The sequence below is a fragment of the Carettochelys insculpta genome, chromosome 1 (assembly GCF_033958435.1).
Source record: "Carettochelys insculpta isolate YL-2023 chromosome 1, ASM3395843v1, whole genome shotgun sequence".
Lineage (NCBI taxonomy): Eukaryota > Metazoa > Chordata > Testudines > Carettochelyidae > Carettochelys > Carettochelys insculpta.
Genome location: NC_134137.1, coordinates 53,269,038 through 53,291,199, shown reverse-complemented (window position 1 = coordinate 53,291,199; position 22,162 = coordinate 53,269,038). Strand labels below are relative to the sequence as shown.

The window sequence follows — 22,162 nt, the reverse complement described above, 5'->3', positions numbered from 1 at the left end:
CTGCTAGGGGCTGTTAATCCCAAATCTGTGCCTTGTCTGAGGGATCCACAGCTGGACAGAGTGGTGGGGAGCCCCAGAAAGCAAGAAGGTAGGTGTCAGTGGCATGATCAGTGCACTGGGAAATAAGCTCAAGGAGTTTTCTGTGATTGAACCCCATCTTCCCACTCATTCACAGAACCCAGAAGGCATCAGACAAGGAACCTCTATCAAGCCCATGCATCAAGCAACACTGATGAGACTTCCTGTTCGGTACTCCTGGGGAGCCCCCCACCTCTGAAAGATGACACTGACCACCTTGAGGTTGAGTGACCACTCAGGGCAAGAACAGAACCTGCTAAGGCAATCTGCCAGCATATTGTGGGAAACTGGGAAGTGCGACATCTGAAGGTGGATGGTATGCTATACACAGAAAAGCAGCTGAAGAGCAAACCACCTCCCTGCTTGTTGACAGAAAACACTGTGGCTGTATTGCCTGTGTTGCTGTGATACTTGAGACTCGCTGCAGGTCCACGATGAGCCTTAGGTCTCCCTTGGCCTTCAGGGCTAGGAAATATTGGGAATAAAAAGCCCTTCCCCATAGCCCTAGGAAGTTGCTCTACAGCCCCCACATGCATGTGGGATCCTCCTATATGAGGAGGTGCTCATGAGAAGGGTTTCTGAAGAGAAACAGAGTAGGAGCGATGGGGGAAGGGAGAACAGCGCAGTGCATCCAACAACCACTACTTTGAGCACCCAATGGTCTGAGGGAGTGAGAGGCATACAGTAAGGGAGAGAGACAAACACTGCAGGAATGCATGGCAAAATGGAGATACATTTGCAGTTACTTATTTAAATTGTTTCCCAATCAACCATCTCTATCTAGTGAGACCAAGAATATTTCACAATATGTAGAATAAGGTCACTGCAAATTTTGTAACTTTCAAATTCTCAGCAGAAAATCACTCTCAGCGGGTGAAAAGTAATTCTATAGTTTCAACTATTTTCAAATACTTCTTTCTTGAATAAAATACTCTCTCCTTTCAAAGAGCATATCTACACTACACATTAAACTTTGTCTGACTCTGGTTACAATGCAATCCCTGCCCCATTAGTGCACGCACACGTTCAACTCAGCCAGCAAGCGCTCAGGACCCAGGCACAAGATCCTAGCTAGCAGAGTGGGTTAGAGCCAGAATCCTGCTATGATTCAGCTCAAAGCCATGTGACTCTGCACTGACACAGGAGACTAGAGAATCAGACAGTCTGCAGAGTGCAGTGTAGACATGTTGGCATGGCTGAAGAATAGGTCCAGAAATTGTAAACTCAGGTTTACAATATATCAGGGCATACACATGCAAGGTTGGAAACAGTCCACAAGCATGGGTCCCATAGATGCTGTGCAGTACAGAATGACCCCAAAATACGAACTGAAAGCACTGGTAATCACTGCCTTAGAAGTACTGGTAGCGTGAGTTTTGCTGCTCTCTTACAGAATGATCCTGTAGAAGCTATGGGCCTGGAAACACTACTAAAAGCACAGCAGAGTAAATATCCTAGTTAATTTCTCATATTAAAAAAGAGAGAAAAGTAAATATCACAAGCCTTTAAATAGTATATATTCAAACAGTGGTTGCTTATGCACCCAAGACACAAGTTAGGTAAGATATTTGCTTTTACTGAACCACCTACTTTTGGTGGAAGACAAGTTTTCAAACTACACAGCCTCAAAGACTATCTCTGTACAGCTCAAAATCTCATGATTTCCGCCAACAGAAGTTGGTTCAGTAGAAGATATTACTTAACCTATCTAGCCTCTTTCAGAGGCTGGAACCAACATGCATACAGTTATGCTTCTTACCAGTTATAAAAACCAGTTACATTTGTTAAATCTAAAATAAAACTGAGTTAGAAGATTTAATTATGTCAGTTCTCTCCTGACTTTTAGAACAGTTACAATTTGCAGAGCATAGAGATCCCCTTAGGCAACGAGGTTAAAGGCTTGGATTTCTCAAGCAATTTATTATCATTTCTACTCTAACTTGTTGAATCAGAAGCAGGCAAAATATATTAATTCTGCCCATGCACACATGCCCTTTTTTAAAGTATACATTTTGTGTGCATGCTTATTTCAACTTACTTTCAGTTTATCTGGTGAAGTGTATGGCGCTTCAGGAGCATAAATTCTGAAAATGTCAGCAAGGCAACATGCTACCAGCAAGCGCACATCTTTATCGGGGTGTTTGAGAAAAAAATCTGAAGCAAGATGTAATGCAAGATTTAGATACAACTCCTTTTCTTCTTCAGAGTCCTGGTCCATATCCATGAATGTTTTCACAACCATCTACACAAAAAAAAAAAAAAAGACAGACCAATATATAAGTGATGTTATCTAGGTAAGTAAGTCTTCATTGAAAAAGAAGATACATGAGCTCATGCAATTCTACCCTTTTTCCTTGCTCCCAACACTCAGAGGTTTTGCACAATTTCTGAAAGCCACAAAGTAATACTCAATATGCCACTACAGAGAAGTCACTGATTTGACTAAGATAAGAGAGGTGTTTACCTTGTCAGCAACCATGCAACAGCTAAGTTCAGAAAACAAAAGCAGTCTACTTATTAGGAAGCTTATCTTTCTGTAGAAAACATTTACAGCAAGACAGAAAAATCAAACTGACAAACCCCAATCTGAATTTCACCCACACCCAACTGCCTTTATTTTCCTTTTGATATTTTAAATTTCTGGCTTCTCCAACAAAGGCTGAAACAAGCTTTCGCCAGAACCCATGAACCATAGCAAAGTACAATGTGCTTCAATGCAATCATACATCAACCCAGAAATTTGTGCAAATTAATACTAATTTTATTACAGTAGCATTAACATACCTCAATCAGAATCAGGGTCCAACTGAGCCAGTTGCTGCATAAACATGCAGTAAAAATTGTCACTGCCCCGAAGAGTTAACAATCTAAATAGGTAAGACTTGGCTCTTGAATGATTTAGAATGAAATTTCAAAACCAACTTTTCATATGATGCAATTTTATGGACTTCTTTAAACTGCAGAATCTAGGTAATTATGTAAATATTTTTTACGTGGATCACGGAGTTGTTACCATTTTAATTAGTATAACTGCCCATGGAAGTAACAAAATGGCAATTACGGGTCAATCCTTTACTCTCTGAAGTTAGTGACAAAACTCACATTGATTTGAAGTCTACAAGATCAAGGCCTCAAGAGAGACAAGATTCCAAGTGGCATATTTTGTACTTCATCATAAAATATTTCAAAGCAGATTATTAAAATCATCATATTTTCAGACATGGGAAAAGAAGTATGCCATGACTGGCCAGATATCAAACCAACGTGATCTATGGCAATTCTCCTGAGTAGTTGCTGGACTTCAAGAGCTATTAAACTGAGCGAGAAGTATGCTTGTTCATTGTGCAACTAGCTTGAGTTCTCTCCTACTCTGCACATAAACCTTGTCACCATTGTCAAAACTTAAATGTTAGCTTTGAATTACCAACACCAACAATAAACAATTTTTTCTTTTTACCCCTTTTTGCAATCTTATGTCAGTTTGCAGATCATGAAAACGAGGAATTAACATTTTTGGAACATAGTGAAGTACAGGCAATCATTGTTATAAGTTTCTCCGTATAGATCAACCAATACTTTTACGTTCTGACCTGAATTAGTTCTTTATTCAGATAGTGTGTCCTCTGAGGAAATCTAGTAACAACTATGCAGAACTGTGCTAAATTTGATTATAGTACTAGGATAAAAAACTGTTTCCGACAGTAGATTAAAATGAATATCTTCACTTGTGACTTTAAAGGATTTCAAAGCAAATTTCCAGCACAGGTAACTGTCTTTCCACCTTGCCACAAACATGATGTTTGTATATGCAAAGATACCAACAACTAGGGATTGTGAACAATCAAAAATATCTGAAGGCAATCTACATCAAAGAGATAAATTATTCAAAAAAGTAACCGTGGCTGTATAGTCAGAACCATAGGCTGATATTTGAGTGATCTCATCAATTGGATTTTGAGGCCCAAAACTCATGAAAGGACTCCCAGAATTTGAAATATGACTTACATTTCCATTTTGGTTTGTTCGATGATTTGAGTGTCTTGTTCTTCTCTGGTGAGTCAGCAATTACCTTGTATCCATTGGCTTTTCAGATAGTTGCTCCACCAGAACACTTTGGCTGTGTCTAGACTAGCCCCCAACTTCGAAGGGGACATGGTAATTAGGGTGTTGGGAGATTACTAATGAACTGCTGCAGTATATATGCAGCACTACATTAGGCGAAATCTCCCCCACGGCAACTCTGAAGTGTGAAACTTCAAAGTACCAGCTTGCGTGTAGCCGTGGATCAACTGCAAGTACTTTGAAGTGCCCGTGCTCCTTCGAAGTCCCTTTACTCCTCAGAATTTTTAACAGTCTGTAATAACAACTAACTCACTCTGAAACTTGTTATGTAACTTCTCCTTTCTCTCCCCTTTTATCTCCCCCCCCCCACCTTTTTTTAAACTATGTACATTAAAAGTTTCAAAACATTGAAAAAGGCGAAAGACAAGCTAACAGGCGAATTTAACTTTTCTTTCATACATGCACTGGAGCACAAGCAAAGTTCGTCTGCAGCTGCTGGTGGTTGAGAGGAACTGGGTTGGACCGGATCGCACACGTGACTAAAAGCATGCGAAGAGCCCAGCGCACTCCTGCACACGAGTGGTCTAACTAACTACGGCTTGAAAATTTCTGAACTGTGGTGCTGGGGCGAGCCAGACACCTGATGTGGCGTACCCACAGGGATGACTCGAAGAAGAATGACATTAATGCTCCCTAAATCAAGCTAATGGTAGTTACAGTAAAGACAGTCACATTGTAATATTGAATTTATCTTGTAGTGCAGATGCAGCTTGAGTGACTTGAGCAGTATATGACTGACCTGATAACTAATCAACAACCCAGGCTTTTCATGTAAAGAGGTTCACATCTCTGTTGATACAATGAAGCATTACTGGCAAGAGCAATTAAGTTTTGCCCTTCTATTATTTCTAGGTACAATGCTGCACCTATCTCAGATAGGATTTAAACTCCTCCTAAAATGCGCAGCCAAGGGCCATACAGCATTTCATTAAGACCCACTCAGGGGCTCACAACTTCAGTGTGGAGCGATCTCCCCGCACGTCCTGAAGCTGCCAAGACAGGTGGAGGAGGCGACCCTCCCTGCTGGCCCCAGCACAAAGCTGCTGGGGGCACCCCTCCCTGCCACACTCCAGCAAGGAAGCAGCCAAGTAAGCCCCAGCCCCAACCGCCCCCTGAGCTCCCCGGCCCACCTTAAACCCCACTCCTGCACCTGAAAGCCCTCAACCCCAGCCAGCTCAATCTTCTACAGCCTGCACGCCCAACTGGAGCCCTGGCACCAAAACCCTCCCCTAACCCAGCCCTGAGCCCACATCCCCATCCAAAGCCCTCACACTCCTGCACTCCAACCCTCTGCCCCTGCCCTAAGCCCTCTCACACACACAGAACTGCTTGACCCTACTCCCATCACATGCATTTTGTTATGTGTATTAATATGAAGGTCATGTGTCGCACATCACCTCCCCACTGGTGCACATAAAATTCATTCCTCTTACAGGTGGGAAAAATTAGGAGAAACACTGGCTAAGATACTTGAGATACAATTCTATGTCTGCCAGAAAGCTCACCAAGTAATCAATCAAGTTTTTACACTTCTAAATGACCAATTAGTTTTGCTTGCTTATGTTTCTGACTTTCATTAGATGTCACTAACTGTTCTGCAACAGGAAGGTCTCAAAAGACAGCTTGCAGCTGCTGCAGCAAAGCGGTTGATTCTGTGAGCACTGGGCTCCCATTTTCATCTGTCTGTGATGACTAAGTTTTGTTCACCCCACATAAGGCCTGGAAGGGTTAAGATGGCTTAGTGGGATAATTAATTGTCCAGGCCACACCTACAGGAGGCATCAGTGAACAGGGAGTTTATTTAAAAAACAGCTCAACTGGGGCATATAAAGCTCACAACAGAGCAGGAATGAGACACTCCCTGGGAAGAAGGAGAAGGGTTTGGGGCAGGTGAACCTAAAGAAAGGGAAGCCATGAAGTATAATAAGCAGTCTAGAGAAGGACCAGTGAAGGCTGGGAGAGGACAGCCCAGGACTACTGGGTTGTAGGAATGTAAAATCCCATACAGTTAACCAGTTAAACATTAGGTTTAATCAGTTAAGCAATTAAACAAAGGGTGAGGGGGAGTGGCTGGGGAGGCTGCTTCAGCCCAGCTAGGCTAGAGCACCTGCACCCACAGCACACCTAAGGAGCTAGGGCCCACACCTGTGGCATGCCTGGGGCTGCTCTGGCTGGGCAGCAATGCCACTGCCTGCAGCGTATCCAGAACACCAGGGATTGGGGCTGCGCTGACCAGGCTGAAGTACCCCAGCCCACAGCACTGGGGACTGGGGCTGCTCCAGTCTTGCTACAGCACCTAGGTCCACAGCACTCTGGGCTGGGCCCACTTCCCTACTGGGCTGAAGTCTCTAGAATGAAAGCCAGAGCACTGAGCCCATCTCAGATCCCCTATGTTCCACTAGAGTAGCAATAGTATCAGGACAGTACTGGAAACAATTGCCTGAACTTGAAAAAGTATTAGCCATTACTCTGATTTCTGATCTTGAAAATCTGATACTGGCCAGTAGTCTATATTTTGCAGTTTTGTAAAAGCACATTCCTGTCTGTCATAATATTTACTCTGCGGCAAAGTCTTGAGATACTTTTATAAATCCTCTCCAGCAGCAGATTTCCATCAAAAGGGGTTCTAATGAAATTAGTTTAATATCTTAGTTCCCTTCTATAATTTTAACTACAATGTTTTTGGATATCACTTTTAAGAAACTGATACATAACTCAAGGTGCCGTCAGCTAGCCATTCTGCAGCTTTCATCAAAGCAAATATTTTATGTAGCAAGCAGACAGGAATTTGCCCTCTAGGACTTGCGTCTACAAGAATACCATTCTGGAAATCAGTCCAACAAGTTTTCACTCTCTCAAATGCCTGGCTTAAGGGCAACATCCTTCCTATGGTAGAACAAATATTTCATTAGGATTTCTAATTTTAAAAATCAAGAGCATTATTACAACTTACCAGAGTTACAGTCACCCAAGCAACTACTGCACAAATGGCTTATGAAATATACATTTAAACATCTTTGAACAATGTGGTAGGAGATTTTCAGAGCATTTAAGATTTTTTGGTAACAATATTTTATGGAAACCATTACGAAAACTCCTTCATTAATTCAAAAATTCCAATCATCTTCAGGTAGCCCCGCCTGACAAAGATCTCCCAACTTTGTCATATTATTATGAGCAAGAAAAATGCTTTCTGGAGCTTTGCACTTGGAAAAGAATTTCATCCCCATCTGTTTTTCCTCGTTGCCCAATATCCACTCATCTTGTTCAGAAAGGCTTTTAGAATCAACTTGGTCAAATGGTGCAATTTAGACATGCTATTCAAGACTTTTTTCCGCTTAATTACTAATTCTCACATTGCATCCTGGCACAGCAGAAGTACTTACAGAACATAATCCGCTTTCCTCAGCCACATTAAAATAATACACTAGACTACAGCAACTAACAGGGATTAATTTTACAACATTTTCATTTGGTTCTAGACAACCTCCCACTGCAAGACACCTAATTAAGCCAATCAAAAGTGAATTTTTTTAATTTCTCTTCGGGGGAGATATGGACCTGATGTGGTTCATTTTCATATGAAATTTATACTTAGGAAAACTAAAAAACAAAAAAACAGCAGCAGCAGCAGCAGCTGAGCAGCAGCAAAAAAGACAGGTCTCAAATGAAAATTTTAATGCAGTTTCCCATGAACTGATCAAAAAGTTTAACATACTTATTCTGGACTCAGTCTACCCTATGTTACACCCCCAGCAAACCTATCAACCACAGATTCCTAATAGATGCCAGAGAATCTACAGGTGTAGGCATATTACCTTTAAATAAAAATAATTAAAACCTTTCCAGAATAAAGTGGCTTTGCAGTACCACCCCTCCTGAGATATGTGAAGAGGATTCTGAAAGTGACTGAAAGGTTCATCTCTACTTCTCCCATAAAGATCATACACATTTACCCACGGCAATTTCCTTCCTATTTACTCATACTTCCATATACACGGCCTTGTTTTTAAATACTATGTAAAATAATTTAACCTTATTTCATAGAAATAGTAATATATAATTTATTTCAACGGTTCATTACCACTTGTGCTTCTACTTTTATTCCAATATTTTTGGACTAACTAGTTTGGGACAGGGGCAAAACATCACAACAGAAAGCAGCCAATATATATTGTTATTCTAAGAGCATAACAAGTTTTAAAAGCCACAAATTTATTAGATACTATATTATGCAAAGTCTCACGTTCATATTGAAAGCAATCTCAAGATACTCCAAATGAACCTCCAAAATTTAGCTAGCTGTTTACCGACCTTTAACCGCCTCACCATCTCTTCTTTAGATATTTTATCAGAGATTTCTTTGACTCCGGGAGGATATGTAATTTTTCCATCATTGGCTCGTGTCTTCGAATGAGCCATGATTTCACTTTTGAAACCTGTAAAGAGAAAAGTCAAAATTAGCCAGTACTTACACAATTTTTTTTTAAATCTACCTTAATAGAACTTGCAGTGCAATGGACAGAGTGAATACAAAACCCATCTGCACCACCAAATATTTCATATGTTGTGAGATAAATATGGTGGGTTCTAAATTTGCCTTTCAAATAAACACTTGCAAGTCCAACTGATGTCAATAAAAGTGACAAAATAGATGGTAAAGATGGCTCTTGCTTGTATTTGAAACAGACCCTATGGTTTCTCACATAAGGTCAGCCTAAACAAAGGGATCAAGAGCAACCGTTTTCTTGTGATATTCCAACTAAACAAAATAGAGCATAAAACATGAATACAAAAATTCTTCATTCTTACATATAACTTAATCATTATACCTGAAGTGTGTAAAGAGCTGCCTGTAATTGCCAGTTTGATAAAACAAACCATTAACATGCTTTGGGCTTCTAGAATCTCACAGTAAAGCTCTCTTAAAAGGAATTGAAAAAATACAAAACAAGTACACAAATTGAGGACACGGGGTAAAATTTTCTAAAGCATGTAAGTGATTTAGGAGACTAATTTACTTAATATGTAACATTTCTAAAAGTACCTAACTATTTTAATTTCCTAAATACAAGAACTAGGGTTGTCAATCAACTAAGAAATTAATTATTATTAAGCATGTGTTAAACATCACAACATTTACATATTTTGCCTGTTTTCTACATTTTCAGATATTGTTTTAAAACACAGACCACAAAGTGTACTGTGCACAATATTTTTGATTAAATGTTTGCACTGTAAAGAAATTCAATTCCCACATTACAAGTACTGTAAGCGAAATCTCTATCATGAAAGTTAGACTTATAAAAGTAGAATTATGTAAAAAATGAAATCAAAAATAGAATAATGTAAAACTCAGTAAGGTCTAAGTCCACACGGTGCTATTTCTCCTTCAGCCAATTGCTCAGACAAAGCAAATGTGTTTACCATTACAGGAGACAATGCTGTTCACTTCATTACAACATCACCTTAAAGTGACAACAGGCATTCATGTGGTGCTGTTATAGCTGGCATAAGAAGATATTTGCTTGCCAGAAGCATTAAAGATGCATATCCCATCACACTTCAACCACCATTCCAGAGGACATGCACCTATGATGTTGGCAGGTTTTGCTCAATAATTGTCCAAAGCAATGCAGAACAATGCATGCTCATTTTCACTATCTGAATCAAATATAAGGTTGATTTTCTTTTCTGGTGGTCTGGGTTCGGTAGTTCAGCACTGGAATATTGCACTTAAAAATTCAGAAAGAATGCTCCACCACTAACCTCACTAAGATTTTAGAAGGCACTTAAGATTCTTACAGATTGGGTTAAGTGTTGTAGCTATCTTTAGAAATTTCACATTGATACCTTCTTTATGTTCTATCAAATCTGCATTGAAAGTTGTGTTGGGTCAGCATCCAAGACAACTGTAACATGAAATTTATGGCAGAATATGGGTAAAATGAAGTAGGAAACACACAAATCTCAGTCAAATTTAATTAATGCATTTTTAAGCATCATCAGCACTGAAACACATCTTTGGGAATGGTGCCCAAAGTATGAAGGGGCTTATGAATACTTCGCAAATCTGGCACATTACCACCTTGCAATGTTGCCTACAACAGTGGCAAGCAAAACCCTGTCTGTCACTTTCAGGTGACATATGAAACAAGTGGGCAACATTATCTCCCATAAATGTAAACAAGCTTGTTTCCCTAAGTCAGCAGTGGGGGAACCCCAACCTGCAGTCTGCATCCAGCCTACAGCTCGTCCAGATCCGGCTCCCACTCCCCAGCATCCAGCCCACAGAGGGGACGGGGGGCAAAGTGCCATGGGCCTCAGACACCAGATCAGGCAAGCCATAGTCTGGATCTGACCTACAGGCTCTGTCCAGAAGGTGCAGGAAGCAGCAGCACCACCCACCACCACCAATGCCACTGCCACACGTGCTCCTCCGCCCTTGGCTGAAGAAACAGCAGCCCATGGCTCCCTAGAGAGGCTTTTTAACCAGGCACTGCCCTCCTCACCTTTGCTTCTCTGACTGGTTGGAGTCCTAACCAATCAGAGCAACAAGAAGGTGGTGCCTGGGAGAAAATCCTCTATAGGGAGCGTTTCACCACCCTTCCATTCCCCCAAATGGGCAGGAGGAGAGGTAGCAACACACAGAAGTGCCCCTCCTCATTGCCCAGACTCCTACATCCCCGGCCGACTCCTGTCCCCTCTCCTGCCCAGACCCCCAACCTTGGCCTAGCCCACCCTGCTCCTGCACCTTCTCTCAAACCCAGACCCCACCTTCAACCTGTTCCTGCACACTTTCTCCCACCCAGATCCACACCTGCTCCTTGGCAGCCCCCTCCCACATACTAAATCCTGAACCCCCCATTTTTGGTCCCACCCTGGGCCCCCAGAAGAGTTAACGTGGCTTGAGAGAAGACCTGAACCTCAGTCCCCACTTCTCCAGCACCTTGCCTGTGGTCCTGTTGCATGAGGTGTCTCCACCAGGAACAATATCAGTGAGGGTTTTGTGGCAATTTTTTTTTTTTTGCTTCCCATTTTTGTGTGGGTCAGTGACCCCTCAGTCCAAAAACATTCTTCAGCCATGCTGTAAGTGACTGGCTGAACAACAAGAAGGACTGAGTGGACCTGTAGGCTCTAAAGTTTTAGTTTTGTTTTTGAGTGCAGTTTTGTAACAAAATTACATTTATAAATTGCACATACACAACAGATTGCACTACAGTATTTGTATGAGGTGAACTGAAGAACATGTTTCATTTTTCCATCAAAAATATTTGCAAAGTAGAACATGAGCATTGTATACATTGTTGTGTTGTTAACAAATACATTTGAAAATGTAGAAAACACCTAGAATATCAATTGAATTTATTAAATATTTTATTTCCCAATGCAATTAAAACTGAGCTTAATAATGATTAAGTATTAAATGAAGGGAGTTTTGAGAGGGGCTCTCCTGGGGAAGGAGGGAGCAAACTACAGCACCTTTGGGTAAGTGGCTCTTTGGAGTATGTGGGTGTGTGTGTCTGGGTGCCTGGGTTTGGGGGTTCTGGTCCTGGGTTTCTCTGTTTATTTGGTGTTTGGAGTGCTGAGCTGTCTGTTTGTTTCAAAGGCCATGTGCTCAGGCTGGCCATGTGCTCAGGCTGCGTGCTGATTGGCTGAGCGGTAGTGAAAGGGAGGGGCTCTCTCAGGTAGGCCAGAGCTCTAAAGCCCTGCTGGCAAGCGACCAGGGAGCATGCAACCAGATGCTTGCGAACAGCATGGTTGCTAACAGGAGGGAGTTTTGAGAAGGGCTCTCCTGGGGAAGGAGGGGGCAAACTACAGCACCTTTGGGTAAGTGGCTCTCTGGAGTGTGTGGGTGCCTGGGTTTGGGGGTTCTGGGCCTAGGCTTGTCTGTTTATTTGGTGTTTGGAGTGCTGAGCTGTCTGTTTGTTTGAAAGGCCATGTGCTCAGGCTGCGTGCCAATTGGCTGAGCGATAGTCACAGGGAGGGGCTCTCTCAAGTAGGCCAGAGCTCTAAAGCCCTGCTGGCAAACGACCAGGGAGCATGCGACCGGGGTGGTTGCTAACAGGAGGGAGTTTTAAGAGGGGAGTTTAGAGGAGGAGCTAATTATTTCTTCAGGTGTAAGGGGCAGCATCATCCCCAACTGCTGGCTGGAGCTGAGGGACCCGCTGCAGCATGAGGAGCAGGGGGGGCGAGATCGAGGGATGTCAGTGGTGGGCAAGCGGTTTGGGGGTGTCTAGTACGGCTGTGAGGATGGCAGCACCCACAGAGACTGTTTGCGGCGTGCTGGCTCGGAGTGCATGGCTTCCAGGCCCAGTCCTGTGCTCCCTGCATGCACGCACCACACCAGATCTGTGGGGCTCCAGGACAGCCATAGCCAGATGAGTTGGTAGCTTTGGCTGGAACCCCGGGTGCGGCTGGGCTGCGAGATCGGCGCCTCCCTCGAGGATGAGGGACTGCAGCAGCGTGTGGCCGGGTGTGGAGAGGCCAGGGGAAGGGGGACCTGGGAGCAACAAGAACTGATAGGGGACAGTGTGGTGCAGTCGGGAGACATGGGAGTGGACAGGGGAAAAGGGGACAGGGAGGGAGGATCTGGGGGTGATGGTAGCCGATGAAAGGCAGAGGGGTGGGGAGGAGGGTCCTGCGGAGACGAGGAGGTCGTCACGGGGGGCTTTGGGGACATGTGGCGCCAGGGAGGTGCAAGAGGTAGTGGGACCGTACCCACGTTCTCCATGTCCCACTGCCTTGTGGGTTATCCTGGAAAGGAGCAAGGCTAAGGGAGTAAACCCTGACAGAAAATCCAGAGAGGAGTCCAAACGCGGTTCTGTGCCAACTTCTGGCATTGACCCAGCAACTCCTGCGGCTGAGCTAGTACCAGATGTAGAGGTTATCCTCTCCTTTGGACTATACCAGTAAAGCCGAGAGGCGAACACTGGCGTCCGGGCAGCCCAGGATCCCAATAATCGCCCAAGCTCGCGCCTGGAGAGGTACTCCAGCATCGCTAACAGCGTTGAACCAACACAGGAGGTAACAGATACCGGTTATAAGCTATTGCTCGACTGGTGTAGAGAACGAGCGCCAGGAGTTGCCTCCGACGGTGGGAGAGATCATCGCATCTCTCTGGACAGTCACTGCCTGCCTCAAGCTGGGCAGCCCCCAGCCAATAGGGTACTGTCTCGCCACAGTTCACCTGCCTCACTGGGTGCATGAGGCTTAAGGTTCCCAAACCTGACAAGTGACCTGAAATCTGAGCATCAGGCAAACCAATAAGAAAATCAACAAGAAAAGGAAACCATCAAAGTTTTAAGCTTGCTTGCTGGAATGTGCGGACCATGCTGACAGGTCTGACTGAAGATCTCCAGGACATCAGCGACACCCGAAAGACTGCTGTCATCAATGAGGAACTGAAGAGGCTCCAAGTTGACATTGCTGCTCTGCAAGAGACACATCTCGCAGATTCGGGATCTCTAAAGGAAAAGGACTACACCTTTTTCTGGCAGGGTAAAGCCCAAGAACCCCCCAGGGAGCATGGTGTTGGCTTCGCCATCAGAAACACCCTTCTACAAATGGTGGAATTAGTCATGGGCGGATCAGAAAGACTCCTTCAGGTCATACTTCAAACTGGCACCGGTCCTGTCCACCTGATCAGCGCTTACGCTCCAACCCTGTACGCCGCACCAGAAATAAAAGACAAGTTTTATGACATGCTTAGTGCTGCCATAGTGCAAATACCTGGTCACGAACAACTATACATTCCGGGTGACTTCAATGCGAGAGTTGGAGCTGATCGTGACTCATGGCCTTCCTGCTTAGGCCGCTTCGGTGTGGGAAAAAATGAATGAAAATGGTCAGTGTCTTCTCGAACTTTGCATGTTCCACAATCTGTGCATCACAAGACACATTTTTCCAAACCAAGCCACAGCACCGTGTGTCATGGAGACACCCACGCTTGAAACACTGGCATCAACTAGACGTGGTCATCGCTAGACATGATAACCTCAAAAACGTCCTTCTGACACGCAGCTATCTTAGTGCTGACTGTGATACAGATCACTTGCTAGTTTGCTCCAAACTCAAGGTGATTCCCAAGAAGCTGCACTGCTCTAAACCAACTGGAAGGCCCCGCATTGATCCCAGAAAGATGGCTAACTCGGAGAGAGAGCTGAAAAGTTCAGAGTGACCCTCAAGGAGAATCTGCGCAGCAACCCTGGGTGTGCCGATGTGACATCCAGATGGCAGCATCTGAGGGATACAATGTACAACACGGCCCTGTCAGTGTTTACAAGAAGAGCTAGAAACACAAATGACTGGTTCAAAGCTAACTCCAATGAGATGATTCCAGCCATGGAAAAAAAGCATGCTGCGCTCCTGGAGTACAAACGTTCGCCGAGCCAGAACACGCTGCAAGCGCTCAGAGCAGCCAGAAAAACAGCACAGCAGACAGTCAGGCGCTGTGCCAACAACTACTGGCTCGAGCTATGCAGCAGCATCCAGACCAGTGCTGACTTTGGTAATCTCAGGGGAATGTGTGAGAGCATCAAGAAGGCATTAGGACCCACCCAGAACAAGATGGCACCTCTGAAATCCGAATCTGGTGAAGTCATCACTGACAAAGCCAAACAGATGGAGCGCTGGGTTGAACACTACTCCGAGCTGAACTCACACGAAAACACTTTGGTTGACTCAGCCGTCAAAGCCGTCGAACTCCTACCAGTAACGGACGAAGTGGACCAGGAACCAACTGTGGAGGAACTGAAGAAAGCCATTAACAACACTGCAGTAGGAAAGGCCCCAGGCCAGGATGGTATACCACCAGAGGTAATCAGGTGTGCCACGGACACCCTCCTGGAACCCCTACATGAGCTACTGTGCCTGTACTGGAGAGAGGGACAGGTTCCACAGCACATGCGCGACGCTAACATCATAACCTTGTATAAGAAGAAAGGAGACAGAAGCGACTGCAACAATTACCATGGAATCTCCCTCCTAAGCATCACTAGTAAACTGTTCACTCGTGCCATCCTTGGCAGACTCCAGAAGTTTGCTGAGAGGGTGTATCCTGAATCACAGTGCGGATTCCGCGCAGAGAGATCTACCATCTACATGGTCTTCTCTCTGAGGCAGTTGCAGGAGAAATGCAGGGAGCAGAGGAAGCCACTCTATATTGCTTTCATTGACCTAACCAAGGCCTTTGACTTGGTCAGCAGGGATGGACCGTTCAAACTGCTCCACCATGGTTACTCAGGATGATCCAGTCTTTCCATGAAGACATGAGACGAACCGTCCAATACGATGGCACATTATCGGATGCCTTCAGCATCAGGAGCGGCATCAAACAAGGATGCGTCCTTGCTCTGAATCTTCTTCGTGCTCCTCCTTAAACACGCCTTTGGATCTTCAACAGAGGGCATCTTTTTGCACACAAGATCTGATGGGAAACTGTTTAATCTTGCAAGTCTGAAAGCTAAATCCAAGGTGCGGGAAGTCCTCATCAGAGATTTGCTGTTCGCAGATGATGCTGCTGTCATGTCACACACAGAAGACCAGCTTCAGAAGCTGCTGGATCGGTTCTCCAAAGCATGCAAGGACTCTGGGCTCTCCATCAGCCTAAAGAAGACAAATGTACTTACTCAGGACGTTGCTCATTCTCCATCAATCAGCATTGACAACTATGCATTAGAGGTCGTCCACAAGTTCGTTTACCTCGGGTCCACCATCACTGACACCCTGTCATTAGAGACTGAGCTAAATAGGAGGATCGGTAAAGCAGCCACAACTCTGTCCAGACTCAGTGAGAGAGTGTGGAACAACAACAAGCTGTACACTCACACCAAAATGCAAGTCTACAGAGCCTGCATCCTCAGTACCCTCCTTTATGGCAGCGAGTCTTGGACCCTGTACGCCCGTCAGGAAAAGAGGCTGAACGTCTTCCACTTGCGCTGCCTCAGGCGTATCCTTGGAATATCGGGCAAGGACAGAGTGTCCAACACTGCCGTCCTTGAGCAAGCTGGAATCCCAACTATGCACACCCTCCTCAGGCAGCAGCGGCTCTGCTTGCTTGGCCACGTCCACAGGATGAATGATGGAAGGATCCCAAAAGACATCCTATATGGCGAGCTAGCCTCTGGCAGAAGACCTCCCAGACGCCCCCAGCTGCGCTACAAAGATGTTTGCAATGCAAGAGAGACCTCAGGGAAGTAGACATCATCAAGCCAGACAGCTGGGAGGAGCTGGCAGACGATCGCAGCAGATGGGGGCAGGAACTATACAAGGGCCTTCAGAAGGGTGAGTTGAGGATCAGACAGCTAGCAAAGGAGAAGCGAGCCCACAGAAAGCACAGCAAGGACCTGCCAGACACCCATTACATATGCAACAGATGCAGCAAGGACTGTCACTCTCGTGTGGGTCTTCACAGTCACAGCCGACGCTGCAAATGAGGATGCCAAACGGAACTACGAAGGGCGCATTCCATAGTCTATGTAGACTGAAGGATGCTACTATTAACTGCAATTTTTTTTTTTTAGTAAAAAATGTGGGTTTACTGTGACTAATTGACAGCTCGAGTAAAAACCCGTTCTCCCATTCATGAAGAGAAGTGGAAAATCTCTGATACCTTGCAGGCAGGGCTGGCAACAGATTTTGTTGGGTCCTTGGCAACATGGCGGAGGCTCGGCTTTGGGCTTCTTCAGAGGGAGCATCACCTCAAGCCAAATGGATGGGGCTAGGGACAGGAAGTCCCCAGAGCCACCCAGACTGTGTAGCATCTTCCCCAGCAGCCTTCATTGCCACCTAGAACATGCAGGGTTCCAGCAGTAATTTCAAGGGCCTGGGGCTCTGACCGCTGCCACATTTGTGGCAGCTCAGAGCCCAAGGCCCTTTTAATCACTGGGCAAGTGGCAACTGCCCATTTTGTCCCCTCCCCTCCATCGCCCTCCATCCAGCCATGGCAGCTCCATGCTGGGGCCAGCAGGGAGGGGGATATCTCCCCTGAACCTCAGCCACAGCTGCGCTGTGCCAGTATTAGAAGCAGCATACCTCTCCTCTAGCCATGGTACCCAGTACTCAGAATCCCCTTCCCTAGCTCCACATAGCCTAGCTCAGACCTCCTCCAGCTCGGGAAAAGATGCCTCTCCTTCCTCCCCAGTCCCCACGGCTGTACAGGCAGAAGATGCAGTGGCTACGGAAAGGCTCCTCTTGTGTGACTCAAAACTGCTCTGATGAGAGAAGGCTAGGTGGCCTTCCTCTCTCCTCAGGGCAACCTACATCCTGAACCCCTCTTCCTTGGTCCCAATTCAACGCTCACATCCCCAGACAGAACCCTCAACTTGCACCCAAACCCTCTGGTCCAGGCCTGGGGGCCCCTCTTGCAACATGAATCCTCAGCACAACCCCTGCCACACTCTCTCTATAAGAAGAATGTTTTTGTTTTTTTTTTGTTTTTTATGTGATGTATCACCTCCATATAGATGCACATAATGAAAAATCATTCCACACATGGGAAAGAGAAATGTGTTGACGTAGAGTAATATGGAGGATAGATGGAGGTAAAATGTGGTGTGTACATCCTGGCTGATCTCCACTGCTCTGCTGATACAGAGCAGCTCTGAACTATAACCGTCAGTCAGTGTTGTCTAGTTATTTTATCCTACTACAAAATGGTGTAAAGCAGCCACAACATACCAAGGAATAAAGCTCTAAAGATTAAAACATGATACAGTAAACTCTTTCGTATTTGGCATTCTATTATCCAGAACTCTAAATGGCATTTTAACCGTAAGTAAATTTTAGTTACACTTCCCATAAGTACAGTATAGTGAAAGTAAATACAAATAAATACAACAAATACAGCATAAGTTTACAGTGTACAATTCTACTGTTGTTGGTAAATCAAGTATTATGTATACATTTGTTTCTTAACATCTAATCTTGTTTTTCTTTAGTATTATACATTGCTAGGTATACCTCTCTATTATCCAGAATATTTGAATATCCAGCAGTCTTCCAGTCCCAGAGCTGCCAGATATGAAAAAGTTTACTGTATGTACCTATAGCACAGGATAGACAGCCACTGATTTTTTAAATATAAATGGCTCAGCCATGATTCAGGTGCTTAGCTTCACATATTTTCCCTCAAATCACCTGTAGTCCTAGATAAATATAATTTAAAATATGGTATACTTTTACATGTGTCAAAGACATGGAATAGGTTCCATTTATTTCAAGCACATGCGCTCTTAAACTATTATAGAAACTGCACCATCTACATGGTAAATTAAAAATGTCCAGGACAGCTAAGTCAGCCCACGCAAATTCAGCATTAGATATGAATTACATCAGGGGGAAGAGGGTGGAGGATAAGCATAGGGCCCTGGTGCTACTTCTCTCCATCTTTAAGTTAAAGCTGGGTAGCACTGAGTCCTTCCTGTTTTAAATGGGAGGTAACAAGGAACAAAATGTGAGCCTGGGGATATATATGTGGTAGGTTTAGGTGAAATGGCCAATAGAAGAAAGGACTGAATTTTTTAATTTGTAATATGATACAGACTTTGGGGGAAAAATTGGAGAGACAGTAAATAGAAGGAAAATGGGAAAAGAAATGCGAAAACAAAAGAAGCATAGGAAAAGAAAGAGACAAGGGAATTATAGAAAAGGAACAAACAGAACAATGATAATATGAAAATAAATGTGGAATGAAGACAAAGGATAAAATATGTGAAAAGCAAAGACAGCATAAGCTACGTTTAATTTTTTAAACAGAAAGTTATTAAAAATGTTACAATCAAATACTGCAGATAGTACAGAGTATCTTTATTCCTTTACATTGCAGAAGTGTATTTTTCATTTCAATTAGCAGGCTGAATCTGTGTAGCTAGCTGATATGGGAAAGTTCAATCCATGGTGATGAGTGTGTTGTAAATATTTACAATACCATTTTGCTTTCAAAGCTAGCAAACAACTGGTCCAAATTCATACATGCAAGTATTTCAATCTACTTTTACTTGTGTGTAAAGACAGTTACATTTAAAACCCACTTTTAATACAAAATTATGGTTATCCACGTGGGGTCTGGATTGAGAACAGCTCATTACCATCAGCAGAAATAACAGGCAGTGATGACTGTCACAGCCAACTTAGGAGAGAGTCAAACTGGTAATTTGAAAGTGAATGGTTCTGTAAATAATTACAAAGCCCCAGAGTCATCCAATTAAGTTAAAAAAACCCAAATGACTATTTTAAATTAGGCAAGTTACCAAAAGGTAAAAGGTGTCTTGCACACACATTACTCTTTGTAAGTATTTTTAGAATATTGCTCTTTGTTCTTGCACATCTAAGAGTATAGAACTCTGATTCTGCTGTGTTTAAGTGTAAATAAAACATGGAATATGGCTGCCACATATTAGCACATGAATTTAATGCATTAGTAGATACCCTTATTATATCTCAAGTCAAGGATCTATGCCCAATAGACAGGTCTTAAAGCACAATTCAGTGAGAAGAGGTTTTTTACTTCTTTCTGGATCGCAGCTTATATGGCACAATAGTCATCACTTTAGTAGGGGTCACTCAAACTTATATGATGTTCCAATTAATTTTGGCAATATTAAAACAGCAACATCTCCCAGTACATACAAAGCCAATTAATGAGAACACACTTTCAAAGATCCAATACAGTAGACCCACGAATAACACGGAGTTTGCGTTCTTGTGCAACCCTGCATAAGTCTATTTTCACATTACTGGTGGGGGGCGGGGGGGAGGAGGAGCCTGGAAACTGACCAGCACAGCAGTGCTGGAGGCCTTTCCCGCTCCTGTGAGCAGCAGGGAGCTGAAGCCTGACTCCCAGCCACTCACAGGAGACAGGAAACTAATGAGCGCTACTGCCCTGATCAGTTTCACCTCTCCTGTGAGTGGCGGGAAGCCGAAGTCCAGCTCTCAGCTTCCCACCACTCACAGGAGACCAGAAACTGATCAGCACTGCTGCACTGGTCAGTTTCCCAGCTCCTGTCAGTGGTGGCAACCTGAGACAGAGCCTCCTGACAGGAGCAGGGAAACCACTCTTGTCAGCAACAGTGAGTCAGGCTGCCACTCCTGACAGGACCAGTTTCCCCACTCCTGTCAGTGGTGCAGCCAAGAGTCAGGCTCTTGACTGCCACCACTGACAGGAGTGGGTAAACTAAACAACACAGCAGCTGGTCAGTTTCCGCACTCCTGTGAGTGGAGGGGAGCTGGTGCCTGGCTCACAGGAGTCGGGAAACTGACCAGCACTGCTGCACCGGTTTAGATTCCTGGCTCCCCTGAGTGGTGGGCAACCCGGAGCCCGATGCCAGCTCTCCACCACTCAGAGTCATGTTAACCCGAGATTCTCGCAACTTGAGTGTGCGTTGCTCAGGGTTCTACTGTACATGGTTCACTACTATAAACCCTCAAGATAAATGAGGTTCTCTTCCCTTCTCCTATTCTTTATGAGCCTTTCCCAAGGAATAAAGAAAATTCTGAAACCTCATAAGTAGTAATGATCAATTTTACATTTCCTGTAATTTCTATTGGCTGACTTTAAATCATATATTCTTTAAGATGCCAAAACCAAAAACTATCCATCCTAAAAATTTGCTCTATAAAAACTATTTACAACTTGTTCACTTATTATAACTCAAGGTACGGTTACATCTAAACATTTCTAAGATTTGTAAAAGGGTAATTTTAAAACTAAGGGCTTGTCTACACAATGATATGATTTGTAAAGTGCTCTCATGTGCTGTGTTCTCACAGTCCCGTGCAAATCCTGATTTAGCACTCCAAAAACAATTCAGTTCATGTTCTAGTTCATGACCCGTTTGCCAAGACTGCCATAAATTACCCTGCTTGAACACATGCTGGGAAAAAGCTTAAATCACTCCAACAAACTTTCTGAAGTACTCCTGGTCCATTCAAACGTGACTTCAATCCCCTCAATAGCTGAAAACTCAACACTACTTTATCATCCTTGACTTAGCCATTACATTTAACAGTGTAGTTTTAAAAGATTTTGCCACCAGTGGCCTTTTTTGACCTCTGAGAAGAGGTACATCTCAGACATTACATCAGTACTTAGTGCACAAAGTTCAACATTACTGATTTCATCCTTAAAAAAGAAGCTCAGAATTAATTTCTTCTATGCTATTCCCAATGAAGTCTTCATTTAATATAACTAATACTTGATGCCTTTTCTAGTATACAGTTACATACAGAAGATACTTTTGGAACATAATTGTGCATATATGTTCAAAACATTAAGGTAATACTGATAATTACAAATCATGGAAAAAACTAGTTTTAGGACATGGGTTGGAGAAAGAATGCCATGGAACAATCAATGTCATTCTCCACCCGAGGCACAGATCAGTAGGGAGAAGCACTCTACAGCTACTTCTGCAGGCTTACAGCTTCATATAATCCTAGAGCAGTGCTTTTCAACAAGTATGCTCTGGCACACTGGTGTGCCACAAGAACTGCCATGAAATTTCATCAATTTCTCCCTTGCAGATCCTTGGCGGGAGGTGGCAGGGGGAACTGACCAACCCTTCACCCCAGCTGGAGTGGGGTTGGCCAATTCCCCTCCCCCTCGCCTCTCTCTCGTGCTGTCACACACACACTCTCTCTCTCTCTCTCTCTCTCTCTCTCTCTCTCTCTGGATATTTGCAGATCCATTCTGAAGGGAAATGCCAACATCACAGGAGCCCATCTGTCCTGGGAGGCACCTGAAATGTTGCTTCCTGGTCCAAACAGGCTGGCAGGGAGCCTGCTCACTCTCCCAGCTGTGGCAAAGGGTGATGGAGGGAGCATGTTGAGGGATGCAGTTTAAATGCTGTGTCCTGGTTCCAACAGGCTAGCAGGAAGGGGAACCTGCTCTTTTCATCTGCCTCTTAACCCCATGAGTAATCAAACATTTCAGCAATTACTCAGATACTCAACATCCCATTTG

General features: G+C 44.1%; 1 protein-coding gene across 3 annotated transcripts in view; it reads right to left on the bottom strand.

The window, feature by feature from the left end:
- The window catches only part of PDS5B (PDS5 cohesin associated factor B), a 312,170-nt gene that overhangs the window by 257,907 nt on the left and 32,101 nt on the right, over positions 1-22,162 (bottom strand). For all 3 annotated transcript variants that reach the window (XM_074986372.1, XM_074986368.1, XM_074986369.1), the window contains exons 2-3: positions 8,515-8,639; positions 2,117-2,320 (exon numbers count right to left, since the gene is read on the bottom strand). In XM_074986372.1, coding sequence (XP_074842473.1) covers positions 2,117-2,320; positions 8,515-8,622 — 312 coding nt within the window. In that variant the 5' untranslated portion in view covers positions 8,623-8,639. The remainder of the gene's footprint in view (positions 1-2,116; positions 2,321-8,514; positions 8,640-22,162) is intronic.